The sequence below is a fragment of the Leopardus geoffroyi genome, chromosome B1 (assembly GCF_018350155.1).
Source record: "Leopardus geoffroyi isolate Oge1 chromosome B1, O.geoffroyi_Oge1_pat1.0, whole genome shotgun sequence".
Classification (NCBI taxonomy): Eukaryota; Metazoa; Chordata; class Mammalia; order Carnivora; family Felidae; genus Leopardus; species Leopardus geoffroyi.
The window spans coordinates 200,674,754-200,694,334 of record NC_059327.1 but is presented as its reverse complement, the minus strand read 5'-3'; the positions used below and the strand labels follow the sequence as shown (position 1 = coordinate 200,694,334).

General features: G+C 52.5%; 1 protein-coding gene across 2 annotated transcripts in view; it reads left to right on the top strand.

Moving 5' to 3' along the window:
• The window catches only part of CB1H4orf50 (chromosome B1 C4orf50 homolog), a 114,766-nt gene that overhangs the window by 21,830 nt on the left and 73,355 nt on the right, over positions 1 to 19,581 (top strand). For both annotated transcript variants that reach the window (XM_045474604.1, XM_045474605.1), the window contains exons 6-10: positions 651 to 778; positions 1,591 to 4,002; positions 11,289 to 11,456; positions 15,333 to 15,389; positions 16,556 to 16,738. In XM_045474604.1, the coding sequence (XP_045330560.1) occupies positions 651 to 778; positions 1,591 to 4,002; positions 11,289 to 11,456; positions 15,333 to 15,389; positions 16,556 to 16,738 (2,948 nt within the window). The remainder of the gene's footprint in view (positions 1 to 650; positions 779 to 1,590; positions 4,003 to 11,288; positions 11,457 to 15,332; positions 15,390 to 16,555; positions 16,739 to 19,581) is intronic.

The following is a 19,581-nucleotide window of genomic DNA, read 5'->3' as shown; positions in this document are numbered from 1 at the left end:
AGTCTTGGGCCCGGCTTCCAGAGCCTCTGTTGCAAAAGCCGCTGCACTTGGGGAGCCCCACAGCCACGATGTCCAACTAGCTGTCTGTGGTTTACGGACAGCCTTCCGAGGCCAAATGCAGTTTGCAGACGAGAGAGCGGTGCCGGTGAAGGGCCCCCTGACGCTCCCCCTCCCTCCCTCTATCCTATTTCTGGGGAGCAGAGCTGGCAAGTCAAACAGGTCCGATTTGTCTGTGGAAGAAGAAGGAGGCGGGCCGTCTGGTGGTGAAGTCTAGCGCCAGCCCCTTTGTCTGCATGCCAGCCTTGCGGGGCTGGGGGTGGGGTGGGGGATCAGCACCCCGTGCGACCACAAGGGGGCCCGGCTTGAGGCAGGTCTCACGGCAGGTATTCGTCACCTGCATGAGCTTTGTGGTCAGCACAGGTGGCTTCCAGACCCGACCTGCTGCTCATCGGCGACAGTCATTCCCCATCCGAGAGCCTCGGTTTCCTCGCCTGGCAGGTGGCGGCCATTGGCTGCTCTGGGGCTCAGAGGACGTGAGTCCGTGAGAAGAGCCGGGCCCTCCCAAGTGCAGGGGGCTCAGTCACTGGCAACAGTTGTGAGAAAACCCCTAGGAGGGTCTCTTTAACTCTTGGGGTCCTCTTGCCTCCCAGGCCAGCCCTCCGAGGCGTGCTGCTCCCGGGACGGTGTCGGGGCCGGGCAGGGCCCCTGTGTTGTGGTGGCAGGCCTGGAGGCCACAGATGAGACCTTGGAAGACGTCACAGGATCTGACCGTGGACGGGTGAGGTCGGAGGCTTTCTGCCAGCCCAGGGGTCCAGCCCTATTGCACGTGGGCGGCGGGAGAAGGGGCTCAAGAAGGGCTTGGAAGAACGTTCCGGAACTAACTGAGAGGGAGATTCGAGGGGATGCACTGTAACAGCCTGAGACCTGGTGGGGAGTGGGCAGGTCCCCAGCCCGGGGCCGCGGGTCAGTCAGGCCGCACGGAGCCAAGTTGCCCCTCCCAGGCCCCCCTCCCTCCTAGCAGCCGCTCCCCAGCCCAGCCTGTGAGCTGGCCCAGTCTCCTCCCTGGGTACCTGCACTGAATTAGCATGTCTTGCGGGCTCGGCACTGGTCTAGGCCCAGGGCCGTGCCCCGCCCTGTCCCCTAGATCTCCCACGACGACGGAAAGGTCCGGTGCTCTTGGAATGTGGCCGGTGGCCTGTGGCTACCGTATTGGACACGCAGGGCTGAGGGAGGTTAGACGATGCCCACGTAGATGTGCAGCGGGATGTGGGGAGGGGGGCACAGTAAAAGGGAACATGAACCGTGTGGGGAAACGGTCAGGGGCTTCTTGAGGAAGTAACGTCTGAGCAGAGATATGCATCGATTGAGAGTAAGCCACGAGGGGATCTGGGAGGGATATTCTGGGCAGGGGGAAGAGCGGGTGCAAAGGCCCTGGGGTGGCACCAGGCTTGGTGTGCTAGGGAGGCCCGTGTGGCTGGGTGAGGAAGCACCAAGAGCATCAGGAGATGAGGTCTGAGAGGTGTGGGGGACTAAAGAGAGGCAGGGGCTGCTTCACACTTCCCTTCTCGTCTCTTCTCTTCCCATCCCTAGCGGACTCCGGCTGAGCCCAGCTTGGATGCACAGACTTTTCTCCTCATCTGTGGCTGCCCCCCCGGCCAGTACAGGGATGGCTCACTCCTCCCCGTGGAGCTGGCTGGGATTTCGGAGCAGAGGCTAGCAGCTGCCCAGGTCCTGGTGCAGACGTCCACACTCCCTCCCTGGGGGCCGGCCGGGGACCCCTCTTCCCTGCCGCCGCTGCTCCTGCTCCAGGAGGCTTCTCCACAAGAATCCCAGATGCGACGGATGCTGGACGCCAGGTTCCCACCTGCTCCCGGAGCCGGAGGACCCACCTGCCGGAATCCCCACTGGAGAAGGGGCCAGAATGCCTCCCTCTGCCACGAGCCCCCCGAGATCTCAAGTCACAAATTCAAGTCACCCAGAGATGGAGGAGGGCCCGCAGAGTGGAGAACCGAGGAGCGGGGGGCGAGGAGGAGTCGGGGCAGGAAGGAGGCAGACCTTGGTGACGAGAGCAAGCTAAGTCAGGAAAGCCGAGACAACCCGAGCCCGGGGGACGGTGTCAGAGCCCCAGAGGGTGAGCCGGTCGAGAACGGGGCCTCAGAAACCCAGGCCTCTGTCTCCTGCCCTTGGCCCAGGCCAAAGCTCCCATGGCCTCTTTTGCAGGAGGAGGCCTCCGTGTCACCTGAGGGTCCCGCACCCCTGAGTAGGAGGCGGAGGGAGGGAGGGCTTTCGTCACCGGAGGAGGAAGAGGCCCCCCCAGCCAGGGCCCAGGGCTCCCAGAGGCCAAGTCCAGGAGGCACTCAGCTCCTTGTGGGGCAGGGCGAGGAGGAAACGCTTGTGTGGTCTGCAAATGGTCTGAATCTGCAAGAGGAAAGCCCTGGGGACCAAAGGCAAGGAGAGAAGGAGGAGAAAGCACCACCTCTAGAAGGGTCTCGTCTGGCCCACAGGGATGTCCCAGGGGAGCCTGGCCCCGAGGAACGTGAGCACCAGGAAACGCTCTCCCCGGTGACAGAGGGAGGTCTGACACTGTCTCCCCGATCGGCCTTTCCACCCAGGGGAACTGAACCTACCAGTGATCCGTGGGCTCTGAGCCAACAACCTGACAGGTCTGAGCTCAGAAGAGACGAATTTGGGAAGGAGGCAGAAGCTTCTTCCCAGCAACTCTCCATCCTGCAGCGTGGGGGCGGGGGGCGATGGTGGCCAACCTCCACGCCAGCCGGAGGAAGCAAGAGCTTGGCTCGGAAACAGCACAGCCCCCCGGAGAATGCTCACTCCCAGCAGGCTTTGGCAAACCAGGGCTCGGATATTTGTTTGGCCAGAGAGGTCAGACCCGGGGGGACCAACGAAGAGGTCGGACCAGGTGGGACGGAGGTCCTGGGGGCCAGCACCGTTCTCCCAGGGATGGTGCCTGATTCAGAGGACGTGGGTCCGGGTCCAGAGAGGCCCTCCGAGCTGGGTGGGAACCAGCCCTCCCAGCCACTGAGAGCCCTTGAAGAAGAGAGGAGAAGGTTTCACCAGCTCCTTTCTGGGCTGAAACGAGAGAGAAGCCAAGTTTTACGTGACAACGCCGAGCTGCGGGGCGACCGAGAGAGATGCCGTCGAGAAGTGTGCGCCCTCGAGGAAGAGAGGGAGAGAAATGTGACAAAGATGGCGACCCTCGAACGGGACAACAGCATGCTGGTAGGAGACATCGCGCACTTGAAGAGGGAGCTGGCCCAATACCGGCAGGTCGTTTCTGACCTGGAAGACTGCAATGGGAAAAGTTACGGCAAAATTTCCGAGCTCGAAGAGGAGAACGAGCAACTGAAAGGGCGCCTGGCCCAGCTTCAGAGAGCCACGGCCGAGAGCGCCAGAACATCCAAGGGTGTGATGGAGCACGTCACAATGGAAAACCGGGAGCTCAAGGCGCTGATCTCGGAGCTCGGGGTCAGTTACAAAGAGCTGATGAAGGGCGTGGTGCTGGGGATAGAAGACACGGTCCAGGCCTTCAGGGGGGAGAACACCCATCTTCTGAGCAGGATCCGCATCCTGGAGACAGAAGTCGCGTTGGGGGCCAGCACAGCTGGGGGCCGCTTGGTGAGAGCGGAGGAGGGTCCGCAGGGGGAAAGCAAGATGGCGGGGGGCAAGGAGGGCGCTGTGGAAAGGGGGGTGCAGGTGACTCAGTTGTCAGGGCAACTGACCGCAGAAGCCCACGGGCCGCCCTTGGAGGAGAAACCAGGTCTGGCTGGCAGGTGGATGGGGCCTTCCTTACGCATGGAGAATTCCAGAAACGATGGCAATTCAGCTGCTTCGTCGCTGGTGGGGGGAAGTGCCGAGGTATCCAGTGCCCTGCGAGGAAACATCGACGGAGCAGGAGCGAGAGAAGCACGTTTGGAAAAGGAGGAGAAAAGACCATGGTGTTCTGCAGACCCAGGGCGAGCTCTGAGGGCAAGCAACGGCCCCCAGGTAGGTTGATCTCGAATCGGTGCCTTCTCATCATCTTGCTAACTTTCTAGAGTGCGGAGCGTCCCCTTTCCTCAGGTGAGCGTCCAGCAGCCCTTGGAGGAGGGACGATCATCGTCCCCATTTAGCAGATGCGAGAACGAGGGCACTTTAAATAACTTGGGCCATCAGGTCGCAGGAAGGGTGGACTCCCACCCGGACGGCCCCTTCCTGTGCACAACCTGAGACACAAGCCTGCCCCTCTGCTCGGGCTGTTTAGACGGGTGTCGGGTGGGATGGCGGCGGAGGGGGCCGTGTTCAGCTTTAACATCAGAGCTCACGTTTTCAGCAGCGCCCGGGTGGCTCAGTCGGTTAAGCGTCCAGCTTTAGCTCAGGTCATGATCTCACAGATCGTGGGTTCACGCTCTGCGTCGGGCTCTGTGCTGACGGCTCAGAGCCTGGAGCCTGCTTCGGATTCTGTGCCTCCCTTTCTCTACCCCTCCCCCGCTCACACTCTGTCTCTCTCTCGAAAAATAAGTAAACATTAAAAAAATTCTTTTGTTTTTTAAAAAAAGAGCTCATATTTTCAGATCCAGGAGATTTTCAAGCAGTCCAGGTCCTAATTCTTCACATTGAGTCTCTCTCTCTCTTTCTCTCTCTCTTTTAAAGATATGATTGACATATAACATTGTATAAGCTTAAGGTGCAAAACGTGTTGACTTGAATCATTTATATGTTTCAATACGATCACCACCATAGGTTGGCTAACACCTCCATCAGGCTCTGCATTGGGTCTTGAAAGGGACAATGGAAAGAACAGGGGCTTTAGGACTCACTCTGAGGTAAAACCCAGCTCTGTACTTAACCACGTCTGTGATTTGGCCAAGACATGGGCTTCCCCGAGTCACTGTCCACACGTGTGGACGGTAATCGATGTTTAGGAATCGCAGGAAGAAATGCTCATCACTCTCACGGTGGTCTTGCATATCTGTTAAGACATCTAGCTTGAGCCCTTTGACCCATATTCTCTCTCTCTCTCTCTGCAGCAATTTTGTCATTCGTGGCAAAGGATTCTCTTTGGGTTTTGCTGATTTTCTTCATTGTATGTCTGTATTTTATTTCACCGGATTCTGTTTACAGAATCGCTCCCTTTCTTCCCCTTTGTTTTGACTTAGTTGGCTGCTCTTTGTCTTGCGTCTTGTGTTGAAAGCTTAGATCGTTGATTTTCAGCAGGTTCTTCTTTTGTGATCTGTGCACTTAAGTCTTTGCAATGCTCGCTGAGCCCTGTTTCAGCTACGCTCCCCACATTTTGATGTGTTGTGCTTTATGTCTATTTGGTTCAAAGTAGTTTCTAATTCCTGTTTGCGGCGTCTCTCTTGGCCCATGGGTTATTCAGAAACGTGTTGCTGAGTTCCCAAGCACCTGCTGACTTTTTTGGTTATGTTTTCATTACTGATTTGTAGTTTCATTTCACTCTGGTCAGAAAACATACACTATATTGTTTTAGTTGTTTTAAAGTTTGAGATTTGTTCCAGCGACCAGGTTATAGTCTATTTTGGTAGGTAACCTGGAGGTCCTTGTAAGGAGTGACTATTCCAGAGTTCTTGAGGATTGTGATCAGTCCAAGGTGGTTAATTGTGCTAATCAGATATTCTGTGTCTTCACCAACATTTTGTCCATGTGTTTTGTTATTTACACGGGTACGTTTGCAATCTCTGAGTGTGCATTTGTGTATTTCTTCTTGGCGTTATATAAGTTTTGATTCATATATTTGGAAATTTTCTTTAACGTTTATTTATTTTTGAGAGAGAGAGAACGAGAGAGGAGGACAGAGGATCTGAAATCGGCTCCTTGCTGTCCGCGCAGAGCCCAATGCGGGGCTCAAAGTCGCAAAACTGTGAGATCGTGACCTGAGCCAAAGTTGGACGCTCAACCGACTGAGCCACCCAGGTGCCCGTGGAAACTATTTATAAGATACACGCAGACTTAAAATTACGTTTTCCTGCTGACTTGATTCTTTGATCGTGATGAAGGGTCCCTCATTATCTCTCAGCCTTCTTGCCCAAATTATACTTTGTCTGACATTAAAGTAGGCGTATCAGCTTCTTTCCCTTAGTGTTTTCATGGAATCCTCAACTTCTTGTACACCATTCATCCTTTTGCATTCAACCCATAGGCATCCTCGAAATAGCATGCGACTGGTGTGTTTTCACTTAGCTCAGTTCCACAGCCTCTGCTTTTCAGTTCAGGTGTTCGGTCCACGTACATTTCATGCATGTGATGATAGATCGGGTTTTTGTTCTCTTTGTCTGTTCTGTTCTGTTTCTCCTTTCTGGCCTTTGCTTTTGGTATTCATAAATATTTTCTATTATTCATTTTTCTTCTCCGTTAGCTCATTCTGTTCCTCATTTTTTCAGTATTTGCCCTAGAGATTTCAAAGTGTACCTGTTAATTATTTAAATGTACCTTACATTGATACTTTTAGCAGGTAGTGCAGAAGTCCCAAATAAGTGAATAATTATTAATGATTAATGCAAAGATTTTAAGTTTATCTCCATTCCTCTTTCTTCTTTTCTTCATTTTTAGCATATATATTATGTCTCTGTCTAATAAATGTCACGAGGCGTTGTTACTGTTGTTTAAAGCAAGCAATGATCTGCGTTTCCCCATATGTCCTCACGTGTCTGTGCTGTGCATTCAGTCCTAGGGATCTGTTTTCCTTCTGTCTGAAGAACTTGGTTATTTCTTCTGGTGAGGATCTGGATTTAGAATTTTAGGTAGGCAGATATTTCCCCCTCTTTTGGCCCTTTGAAGATCTCATTTCATTGCCTTCTGGCTCCCGTAGCTTCTGTTCAAAAATTGGTTGTTTTTATCCTAGTCCTTTTTTTTTTTGCTTGGTTTTGTTTTTCTGAAATACATGTGTTATTTTGTCTCTGACTGCTTTAAGATTTCCTTTTTATCTTTGGGTTTTGGCAAATTGACTATGATGTGCCTGGTGTGGTTTTATTTATATTTATCCTGCTTGCATTTTTGTGAGCGTCTTAAAATGGTAGATTCAAGGGTTTTTTTTTATCAAGTGTGGAGAATTTGGGGTCGTTATTTATTCAAATATGTTGTTCTGTCCTATTTTTCTCTCATTTCCTGGATATCCAGAGTTTTTGACTCTATCCCACATCTTTGGAAACTGTTCTGTTTCTTCCTTTTTAAAAAATATTTGTGCATTAGTTGGGATTTTCTATTGACCTGTGTTTAGTTCACTAATCCTGTGTTCTCTTGTGTCCTATCTGCTGATAATTCCATCCTATGCATTCTTAATTTCATTTGTTCTATTTTTTGGCTCTAGAATACCCATTTTATCCTTCTTAAAGAGATTCTGATTCTCTATTGAAATACTCCCATCTTTTCATTCATTTTGTCTATCTTTCCTATATTTAAAAAAAATCTTTTTTACCGTTTATTCATTTTTGAGAGACAGAGAGAGACAGGGTGTGAGCAGGGCAGGGGCAGAGAGAGAGGGAGACACAGAATCCGAAGCAGGTTCCAGGCTCCAAGCTGTCAACACAGAGCCCGACGTGGGGCTCGAACCCACAAACCATGAGATCATGACCTGAGCTGAAGTGAGATGCTTAACCAACCGAGCCCCCAGGCACCCCAATCTTTCCTATATTTTGAAGGTCTTGTCTCCTAATGCCAATATCTAGATATCTCTGGGTCTGTTTTTATCAACTGTTTGTTTCTTGGTTAAGTCCCGTTTTCCATCTTCCTCACGTGTCTGGTAATTTTCAAAAACTTTTTTATGTTGGACATCGTGTAGGATGAGATGTGGTAGAGACTCCTGATTATTAGCTCCCTCTAAAGGATGTTGAGTGTGTCTTCTTCTGGCAGGTAGTGGGATGATCAGCAGACCATATCATTCCTGTGCAGGTGTATGTGAGTTTCAACCCAGTCCTAGGGCCTGATTGTCCTCCTATGGTGTGGACCTTGCTCCTGGGTCCCGGACTTTCAGTGGTAGCAGCTGAGGCCCCTGAGTATTTGCCGAGGACGCTCAACTGGGGCTTGGCCAAAAGTCTGCCAACTTGGTGACAGTGTGTGACCGCTGAAGTCTCTTCAGCAATTGGCTGACCAGTTGCTCTCCTTTGCGAGGCCCCAGAGTCCCACACTATGCTGCTCAGCTTAGGATTCAGCCAAGGACCCAAGGGGGCATTTCCAGGGCAGTGCCAGGCTCTCTCCTTCCTGTTACTTTGTTCCCCAGACCCAGATATCAGAGCGCCTCTGAACCCCAGCCTCTGAGCCCTCCATCTAGCAGGACCACCACACGGCCTGGGCTCCACTCCTGACCCAGGCTTTGGAAAATGCTCCAGAGAGAAATCCAGAGAGAAATAGAGCTCACCTTGATGTACATCCTTTCCCTCCAGGATGGTAGCCCTGCCTCGGCTGCCACTCAATGCTCGCAAAGAATTGCTTTATGCATTTCCCCAGATTTTGTAGCTGTCCAATCTCAGCCAGTCAGACCTGCTCGGAGGGGAGGAATATCAAGCTGAGCATTTCAAGGTGGGAAAGGAACAACAAGCAGAGAGCTTTTCAGGCAGAGGGAGAAGTAAGTGGCAAGGCCCTGGGGCAGGAGTGAGCCTGGCTCACCGGAAGAACAGAGGAGCCAGCGTGGTGGGATCACGTGAGCAAGGGTGGGTGTGGTGTGAGACGGGGCAGAGGGGGGACAGCCTGCAGGCCCCCGTTAGGATCCTTTGTACGTGCAATGGGAAGCCGCGGGCGGGTTTTAAGCAGGAGAACAACACGGTTCAATTTCTTTTGTAAAAAGATCACTGTGTGCTGTGAGGCAAAGGGCCAGGGGGATGCAGGGGAACAGTCGAGACGACTTTGCAGTCAAGAAATGATGCCAAGACACGATGCCAGGGCGGAGGAATTTGGAGCTGGAAGAAGGGAGGATTCCAGACAAGAACCAGAGTTGAAAGAAATGAGGTTTGTGGATGCACAAGAGGCAGAGCGTGAGGAAGCCTCCCCTTTCCATCATCCTAAGTCAAAACCCGATCGTGTTGTTCTTTTGCTTAAAACCCTTCTGCCTCTTCCTCTTGCACTTGGTGTGAACTCCACCTTCCTTCTGGCGGATCGTGAGCCCGGGAGCCTTGGCTACTGCTGCATACGTCCTACCCTCTGCACGCTGGCGTCCTTGCTCTGCCCCTCCTCAACCCCACTTCCTCCTGGGACCTGTGGCTCTCTGCGGGGTCTTCTTTTGGGGGGCATCTCCTCCTGGCACCCCAGGACGGCCTCAAGGTGGAGGCGTGATGCCATTTTCATAGTGTGTCGTGGCTCACAGTGGGGACCTTTACACCACGGAAATCGGCAAATGCTACAGATTTGTGTGGCCCTTGACCCGCCCACAGAGCAGTTGTGACACGTTCGTCACCGCCCGCCTGGGTGGCAGTGGGTGCCTCTGGTTCAGTGCCTCCTGGCCTTCCCCTTACCACGCCCTACCAGTCCCCCCCTGGAGACAGAGCTCCCAGAGGGCTGTGTGCACCGTGGCTCTCAGCCCAAGTACGGCGTGTGGCTGGAGCCTGTGCCGATAGTCTGTTAGGGAACAAGTGGGTCACGGGGCCGTTCACCAGGCTGCTGGCCCCCACCCCACACGTGCATTCTCTTTAGAATGCACGGGGGGTTTTCTCTCAGGATCCTTGGGGCAAAGCCCTCGTCCAAGTCCTGGAGGGGAGGGGGGGCCGGGGGGGGGGGGACACAGCGAAGGCACCAAACTTCCCAGAAAGGCCAAGTTGTTTTGCACATCTTAGAGCCGGATTTCATGGAGCCATCCGGAGAACCCATCTGTTCCTGACAGGGCCCAGCCTGTGCGTCTCAGGCCCACGCTCTGTGAATTTCTATTAATTAGAAGAAAACCACATCCTGCTCTCGGATTCCTTGCTAACGAGGCAGAGGCCTCATCAGCCGTGGGGCAGGCTGTGTCCTCAACACGGTGTTCTCTCTCCTCTCCCGGCAGGATGGCTCACAACCTGGGGCCAGGAGCGCGAGGCAGGCATGGCCTTCCCAGGCCTCAGATTCCCAGGGCGGCTGCCTTAGTTGGAAGGTGGACCACCCCAGTGAGGACGAGGGTCCGGGAAGCCCCGAGCTCCCGGGCTCCCGCGAATGGAGCCGTGATTAGCAGCTTTGCTCCTTCACAGGCCACTTTCGCATGGGAACTGGGAACTTCTTGATACTCTGGGTCCTGGACCCAGAAAACCGCCTCCCTGGTGACCCCACGGAAGGGCTCAGAGTCTGGGCAGGAGCCGTGTGTCAGAGTCTCTATCACGGCCTCGGTTACAGCAGCAGAATCTTAGAATGACCTGCACGTCCAGCACGGTGCAGAAGGCTTCCCGTGTGCTAACACAGTGTTTTCGGTATTCTTTACTAATTTGGAAGAATGCTCATGGCATGTTATTAAAGGGGAGAAGCAGGATACAAAATACACGGTGTGTTCAATGTTGTGTAGAAAAGAATGTGTGTGTGTGCGTGCCTGAGTGTATGTGTCTCCGTATAGAAGTTACTAGAAAATAAAACTGTAGAGTCCAGAACCATCGGGGGACGTAGCATCACTGTCATTTAATCACCCTTCCCAGAGTGCTAAATTACCTCTCCTTCCCGCCTTTCTGCCTCCCAGAAGTTCCCCATAACGTCCATATGAAAGCTGCCCATGTCTGACCCAAAAAGAGTGAGAGACAATTTTGTACTGATTTAAGAAAAGTGGGGAAAATGCAGTATCCTCTTTTATATCAACAGATGATGCTTTAATGTGATAAGCATCTCGTAATTGGATTTGAACCTTAAATTCCATTCATTATACTTTTTTTCAGCGGAGTGGTGACCGAAATTGATTGAAATAGATTCTGGAATGCCATGCCATTTTACGTATTTTTGAAAATATATGCAAAAGATATAGATAGATACATGTGTCTCTTGAAAATCACACTCGAGAATGTTATTCTCTAATTCTCTAGACTCCCCCAACACCCTGATTCCCAGCATGGGCCACACACACACACACACACACGCACACACACGCGCGTAAGGAAGGGCATAGCAGAAAGACTGGAGAAAATACACAGGTGATCACAATGATTACTCTGGCTAATAGGATGTGGGGTGACTTCTGCCACTTTATTTTCTAAAATTTTTCACTTGAGAAAGAAAACGTAGACAGAAAAAGAATTAAGAAAGGAAACGGATCATGTTTGTTTGCTAAGGCAAGTTGCTTTGGAAGATAAGCTAACCTAAGCATTTCGTGCGATCTGTGATTTCTGCCGCTGCAGGGCACGGAGACAGACACCCCCAAAGAGGACCTCAGGCTGTGCATTGGGCACCTCCAGCACCAGGTGCTGACCCTGCGGTGCCAGCTCAGAGACCAGGCTTCTGCCCACCGGGTACTGCAGGTGTCACATGGGGAAGCCACCCGCCTCCGGGACCAGCTCAAGGGCCAGGTAGGCTGGGCCCGCAGGTTCTTTCCCGCCTGTGAATGAAACGTTCCCAGGCTCCGGGGAGTTTTGAGAATAGAAGAATCAGGCAAGACGTCACCGTTCCCAGCGGTTTGCGAGTATTTATTAGATGTCTCAAGTAAAGAACGGTGTGGGGAAGGAATCCCTCCACCCAGCTGACTTCTGTTCCATCTCAAGGTGGTAAATACGCGTAACGGTTTCCTAAAAAGTCTAACAGGTTTTCAACTGTTACGTAAATAAAAGTCCTTCCTCTGTAGGAATGAAGCGAGTGTCCCCTGTTCATTGTCTTGTCCATCATGATGGAGACGTGAATGTTCACGGGTGATAAAATTGCATAGAACTTAGTACACACACACACACACAGACACACAGACACACACACACACACACACACAGTACAAGTAGAACTGAAGAAACCTGAGTAATATTGGAAGATTATACCAGCGTCAGTATAATCGACATGATAACGTTGTCACATACAATAATTTTACAAAATGCTCCCCTTGGCAGAAACAGGGCAAAATTCTCTGTATTATTACTTACAAGTGCAAGTAGATCTATAATTAGCTATTTTCTTAAAATGCAAAAAAAAAAAAATTAGTTCTTCCCCCCCTTTGGCCCCAACCCCTTCTGACCTCCAGTATTTTTTTTCAGCCTTATCTACTCATATTTAGTGTATGTATGGATGCATACACAAAAGTGAAATTATACCACCCCAAAATATTCTGCGCCTTGATTTTATCATTTAATAAAAAATATTGGTAATATTTCCATATCAACACCTACAGGCTGACCTCATTTTTAAAAAATCTGGCATATGGGGCGCCTGGGTGGCTCAGTCGGTTAAGCGGCCGCCTTCGACTCAGGTCACGATCTCACGGTCCGTGAGTTCGAGCCCCGCCTCAGGCTCTGTGCTGACGGCTCAGAGCCTGGAGCCTGTTTCAGATTCTGTGTCTCCCTCTCTCTGCCCCTCCCCCGTTCATGCTCTGTCTCTCTCTCTCTCAAAAATAAATAAACGTTAAAAAAAATTTTTTTTTTAAATCTGGCATATTATTTTTTCAAGAGGCCAAACCATAACTTATTTAACCAATGCTTTGTTTATGGAAATCCAAATTGTTTCTGTTTCTTTGCTTTACAAACAAAGCTCAGTGAACCTTTCTATACCCCTGTCTTAGGATGTGTTTCTGCTACATATGCAAAGGGTAACATTCTAGCAGAATAATTACTGGGTCAAAGGATATGTACATAATTGGCTTTGAAACATAAAGGCAAAGAACCCTCCAAAGTGACTACATCGTTTATGCTTCCACCAAGAATAAATGAGGGTAGTGTTTGCCCACACTTGGTACCCCGAATGTTATCACACTTTACATGTTTTTGACAAGCTGATGGATGGAAAACACATCATCAACATTGTGATGTAATTTCTGGCTCCTTTCCCGTGCAGTCTCTGTATAATCAGATGCATTTATACTATACTTAGCCTCATGTCCACGTTGCTTCGTAGCCTTTGTACCCAATTTTTTTTTCCTGTGTGGTAATCCATCGGCTGGGTGCGATGTTCATTCCCCTGTTGTTGGATCTATGGTTATTTCCATTCATTTATAAATTCCTGTTTATATGCAAGAGCTCAGAGAACTGGGGGCGTACTGGTCCCGAGTGGAGATGTTGTTGATTCTTAACAGATATTGAAGAATGCCTTTCCGCGGCACTGTCACCCGCTTCCAAAGCCAAGGCAATAACCCGTGTTTTTCGCTGTGCCTCAGCCAGCAAGGGAGGGACCATCCCTTTTCCCTCCTGTCACTGAGGTGTGAGAAACATAACCCCCCGCTACACATGGTAGGGCTTTTTACCATATCCAATGTATTTTGAAGTCTGGTTTTCATTATTTTCGATCTTTTTTCTCTCTCTGCCCTTCAGTTCAAATATTTCTTCCTAACCCATCTTCTAGTTAATGCTTTTCGGGGGCATTGAGTTTACTCATAAACTCATTATTTTAGTTCTTAATTTCAGGGATTGTATGTTGCAGTCCTCGTATTTCCATTTGGTTCCTTTTCTTACAGTTTTCAGCTCAATGATGAAATTCTTGTAATATGATGATGGAACTTTTCAGTCACACTTAGTTACCTTAAGATGGGTCTCTGATTGCTGGTTCGAGGCCCCAACCTCTCCGCAAGCTCCCCGACGCTCCCTACTGTCTGTTTGGTGATCGCCATCCCCGTGGGCACGACGTGGTGTCTCAGTGTGGTTTGATTTACATTTCCCCAGTGGTATTTTCTCCCACCTGTTGTCTGTTTACTCCCTTCTCATTCACGTTTTCATGGCAAATGCCCCACCACACGGCGCCCAGCAACACATTCTTGCTATTTCCTAAGCGGAAGCAGAGAGATGGTTGAATCCAAGCCTGCAAATATTATTGAGTGCCTTTTGAATGCAAGACAGTCGGCTTGGAGCTGGTATTTTACACTTTGATTACATTCAGGAAGGTGTATGCCAAAAAAACAGCTATATAGAAATGTTCATTGAAGCCTGTCTGTGAAACAAAGAAACAATATAAACTTTCACAAAGAATCGGTTAAATAGATTATGTGTCAGCCTCATGATGAAATAACATGCAAGATTTTAAAAGAACATGGTCGCTTTGTATGAAATGACATAGAAATAACGCCATGGTTTTATTTTATTTTGTTTTATTTTATTTTATTTTATTTTAATGTTTATTTATTTATTATGAGAGAGAGAGAGAGAGAGAGCACAGGAGTTGGGGAGGGGCAGAGAGAGAGAGAGAGAGAGAGAGAATCCCAAGCAGGCTCCGTGCTGTCAGCACAAAGCCCAGCTTGGGGCTCGATCTCATGAACCGTGAGATCATGACCTGAGCTGAAATCAAGAGTCAGACGCTTAACTGATGGGGCCGCCCAGGTGGCCCAAGATAACACGATGATTTAAAATCAAACGGCAATCCAAGATGCAAGACATTTGAATAGCACAGTTTCGTACGTGTAGGCATTGTGAGGGCGGGTATGGAAGGCTGAGAACAGCGTTAGAGGTCAGAGGTCGAGAAGAGGAAAAAGGACTTTTATTTGTGTAGCTTTCTTTGTGCCGACTACAGAGGGCACGAGAGGGTGAGGCAGAAGGCCTGACACAGCAGCCCTCTTGTTCTGTCTTATGATTTGGTGGGTCAGCAGTTCGGACGGGACGTGGCCGGACAGCTCCGCCCCACAAAGCATCGATGGGAGTCACCCGCTGGTATTCAGCTGCATGCGGGGCGAGTCTGGAGGGTCCGAGGTGGCTTTCCTCCCGTGCCTGGTGCCTCTGCCAGTTCGTAATAACGGTTGACCTTCAGTGAGTGCTAACTGGATGTTCTAAGCACTTCACAGGGGACAATTCACGGACTCCTCGCTGCAATCCTCACTAATTGGGTGGGCTCTGATAGGACCCCCACTCTACAGACAAGAAGACCGAGGCAGAAAGAGAGGTGATTTGCACAAGGTCACAGTGCTAGTGAGTGGCTGAGCCAGGATGAGGACCCACGGTGTCTGGCTCGGATTCCCAGAGGTTAACACAGCACCAAAAAAAATCGCTTCGTGGGGAATCCGGGAAGGCTTCCTTCGGGAAGGAAGAGGGAACAGAGCTGGCCGGGCACCTGCAATCTGGCAGAGCTCATTCGTAGCGCTCAGAGCATCCTTCCCCGCCCAGATCTCACCGGGCAGGTGACGGGCAAGGCCCCCGCTCCCCACTGAGTACCACCACTGTGGGAAGAGAGGGGACCAGAGCCAACCTCTCTGAGCCCAGCTCCCCTGGGGAGGCTCAGGTTGTGTCAACGGGGGCTCGGCGTTATCAACCATGTTGGTTCTCTTTCAGCTTGAGGAACTTCAGAGAAAGCAACACGAGGCAAATTCGGCCGTGGCTCCTTTGAAGGTAATGACGTCTGTGAGATCGATACGCGATGTCCCTTTCCAAAAAAAAAAAAATAAGATAAAATAACGAGCTTAGTATCTTCCCCATTCTAGATGTAGTCCGGGTCTATTATGAAATAAAACTGGAAAGAAAAATGGGAGAGACAAATACCACCCTAAATCCCCGTTTGAACCTAGTGATTTCATTAATTTTCTTCCAGTATATTTTGCGTGTGTCTGAGGCCCCACCACACCTCCCTGTCCGTGTCCTGCTTTCCTGCCTGAGAGCGTGACCCAGAGGGACTGTCCCTGTCTGTCCTGATCTCTGAAGCTATGGCACTTGCCGGCCAAAAGCACGAGGCCCTGATGTTTTGGGGTGGTGCGATCCAGGGGACCCGGGGAGCCCCGGCCTCCACCTCAGGCCACCCTCCTGCCCTGCCAGCCGGTACTGGGTCCCAAGTATCACTGCCTAGGGAATGTTCCTGGGCCTCCGGGCTGGGCTGGGCCGGAAGTCCTGGCAGGAAAAGATCATCACCTGCTCTTCTGATGGAGCAGGAGGGCACATCAGGAGGGAAGGGACTCGCCCGGGGCCACCCTTGAATGAGGAGGGTCTATCTGTCACCCCCTCCAGACATGCCAGATGTGGGAGGTCATTTCATGGCAGGAGGGTCCCCTCTCGCACCATTCATGCAGCAGATCCCTCCCAGGGGCCATGGTGTGCCCAGCAATGGCACAGAGATGGTGCAGGGATCTAGGGGAATGTCAGCTTTGACCTTGAGGAGCTCCTGGGCTACGCGGGAGACAGACCCACAGATATGAACGCTAATTGTGGGGATAGAAGGAAGCCTGGAGCCGGGCACAGAGGGACAGCAACCCCTTTGCCCTTAACAATGACCATTGTGCAGATGAGCAAGTCAAGGTGTAGAGAGGAGCTTGGTCACAGAGATGGTCGGTGGTGGGGCCCACGCTCTGAGCCTGGACCCCACCCAGAGGGCAGTGGGGAGCCCCTGAGGGTGTGTGGCTGTATGGCTACTTTTCAAGGCTGTTCTGGCTTCGGGGCGCAGGGAGGGGGCCGAGCTAAGGCGGCGGATACAGCGCAGGGCCCAGAGCCCAGCCCAGCTGCCCGGCCCCCAAGGGTGCCCTGCCTCCGCGGACCCGCCTGGAGCACCTCTGCTCCCACCCCTGCAGGCCAAGCTGGCTTCTCTGGTCCAGAAGTGCCGGGAGAGGAACCGCCTCATCACGCACCTGCTGCAGGAGCTGCACCGACGCGGGGCCGAGGATCACCTGCTCTCCGAGACGGCGCGGGGCATGGTGGATGACGTGGCACTGGCCGAGTACGCGGCCACCTTCCTGGTTCCGGCGCTCCCAGAGGTAGTCTTCACAGACCCGGTGACGCTCTTCCTCCGGGAGCTGAGGGCACACGTCCTGCCTGTCCACCTGCCTGACCCGAACCGTCCCTCCCTCCCTCTGTCCGCTGAGCCCACCCAGAACACGCCCAGGACTCTTGCTCTGGGCCAGCCCCTGTGCTCCTGGCTGGTGCAGGACGGCGAGCTGGGCATCCTTACCCTTAAAGCGCTCACAGCACAGGCGGGAGACAGACACACACAGCCACAGTCCTACAAGCCCCGCGACAACTTACTTCACCAGAGGGTTCTTGCACGTGTGCCTCAGGGCCTTAGCACTCACCGCGTCCTCTGGCAGCATCCTTGTCTGTCCCGCAGCCTCCCAGCCATCCTTCAAGGCACCGTTCAAGTGTGACCTTGCCCAGGGAGGCTTCCCTGATTCCCATGCACCACAGAGTCAGCCACCTCCTCTGTCCTCCATGGCACGTGGATGTTCATGACATGGCACGTGGGAGGGATTTTGCCCTGCTGTCGTGGGAGCTTTGTCAGCACCTCTCTGATGGAGCCAGAGAGGCTCCGTAACCATCTGTGCCTCCCTAGTGCCTGGCACAGAGAAGCCGCCCGGGGGAGACTGGTTGAATGAATGAAATAATGAACTGGATGAATGAGGGTCTCCTCTCCTAATAGTCAACCAAAAAGGAAACTGAGGCCCAGAGAAGTTGGGAGGCTCACTCGAGGTCACACAGCCCCCAGGTAGTGTGGACGGTCTGGATGCCGGCTCTGACCCAGGTCTGGGGAGGGGCTCCCGGATCTGTGCCCAGCTCTGAACAGCAGCGTCCCGGCGTTTGTGTGCAGAGTATGGTGGGTGCTCACTGAGCCCACCCTCCACACACACACACGTGTGCGCACGCGGGCAGCTTCATTCCTGGGGACCGGCCGGCAACGCCCCCGCCGAGCACGGCTCCTGATGGTGTGAGGGCGAAATGCAGTTCCCGCTGTAGACACAGCCGGCCCTGCTCCCCACGCTCCTGATCAGCAGCTCGGCCCTTCCCAGCCCAGCTCTGCAAGCCCGGCCTTCTCTGTCCCTTCCTTTCCCTCATAGTCATCAGAGGCCCCCTGGTCCCAGCCACCAACCAGCCCGGGAGATGGAGACCGGGAGGCCCAGGGATCTGCTCAGGGCTGCATGACAGTTGAGTTCAGAGCCAGAGTTTGAATCCGGAGTCGCAGACTCTCAGTCCGGGGCTCATCTCTCTGCCCGAGTGGTTCAAACCTCTTGAGAGCCAGGATAGGGCTGAGGAAGGAAGTTAGCATGTTGTTGAGAAGCTTTGCACAGTCTCTGTGTTGACGGACGCAGGACAGAAAGCAGAGTTCCGGGGTGTGGGTTGCAGTCACCCGGGAGGGCCAGCTGGCCCCCTGCTGAGAAGGCATCATAGCAGTGAGAGCCCCACCCCCCAGGGGCTGCTCTGAAACTAGAACTGAAATGTTCACCGGGATTGGCTGGGCTGACTCATAAGGACCAAATTCACAGAGACTGATGTACAAACCTTAACACTAATGTATCAGTTTCCCATGAGAACTAGAACCATGTGCAGGCTGAAGTATTGCAGGGATGGATGGAAACTTGTCCGCATATTCTCCCCCTGTATAGTGGAATTGTCAGGCAATCAAGTTCATTCATTCGTTCCTTCGTTCGTCTGTTAGTCACTAAACATTTATAACCGGGTCATTTTGGAGGCAGGAATGAAAACGGGGAGAATGAATGGTGTTATCAGCCTGACTCATTCATTTCCTGTAAGGATGTGCTCCTGGGGCCGGACTTGCCTCCCGGGCTGTCTTCCCCGAGACCTGTTGAAAGCAACGGCCAGTTACATAAGCTTCTACTCCCTTCTTTTAAGGACTTTGACCCTGCCCTGCCTCCTTTTGCATTACTTTACAATCCCGCTCTCCAAGAACACCCGTATTTGCACGATCAGGGGGACGCCTCACGATTCCCTGTGCAAACCACAAAACCCTGGCTGTGCCGTTGCCCCCTACCGTGACCTCAAGTGCCGAGCACTGAGGGGGAGAAACGGTGAATCATTTCTCAGAGCAAACCTGCCGACAACGGAGGAGTAGATAATCGTGAGTCGTGGTGAGGGTCATGAAGGAAGCGAAAACGGGACTGGGGCAGAGACTGACTGACTATGTGTGTGTCTCTGGGCAAGACTCGTACTTGTTCTGAGCCTCAGTTTTCCCATCTGTAAAATGGGAACAGGACCGCCTACTGGGCAGAGTTGATATGAAGACAGGTCGTTTGTGAAGCTCCCTGTCCGGGGGGGGGGGGGGGGGTGGTCCCACTTGGTGGGAAGCTGGTCTGTGTGCAGGCAGCTGTCAAGAGGGTGGCCACTGTCTAGCTCTATGGCCTTAGGAGGGGACACTTCCACGTGCCCCTTGCAGCGCTCGGACGCTGTCCCAAGTGCTTCATGGAGCTGACTCGGGAGGTCCTCCCACAGGCAAGGTGCCGTCATGGTCCCTTCTCCAGTTGAGAAGCCTGAGGCTCAGGGCTCTCAAGTCCTGCCCAGGGACACACGTCTACAAGTGGCTCTCCAGCTCGGCCTTCTCTGCAAGAGGCCGTGTGCCTGAGCTGAGCTGGGCTTTGACGTTGACAGGGGACCCCTGCACCCAGCCAGTGCCGTCACCACCCCTGCGGGAGGGGGGTAGAGTGCGTGCGCATGCACCGTTGGGAATATGGGCGGTGCGGGGTCTGGCACGTCCCAGGCCCTCAAGGACTCGGTCCCTCTTGTTTCCGGAAGGCTGGCCCTCCGAGTGCAGCTACAAGGCCCATGATGTGTTTAAGAAACCAAGGGTGTTCCGGGCTGGCTGCAGGGCCCG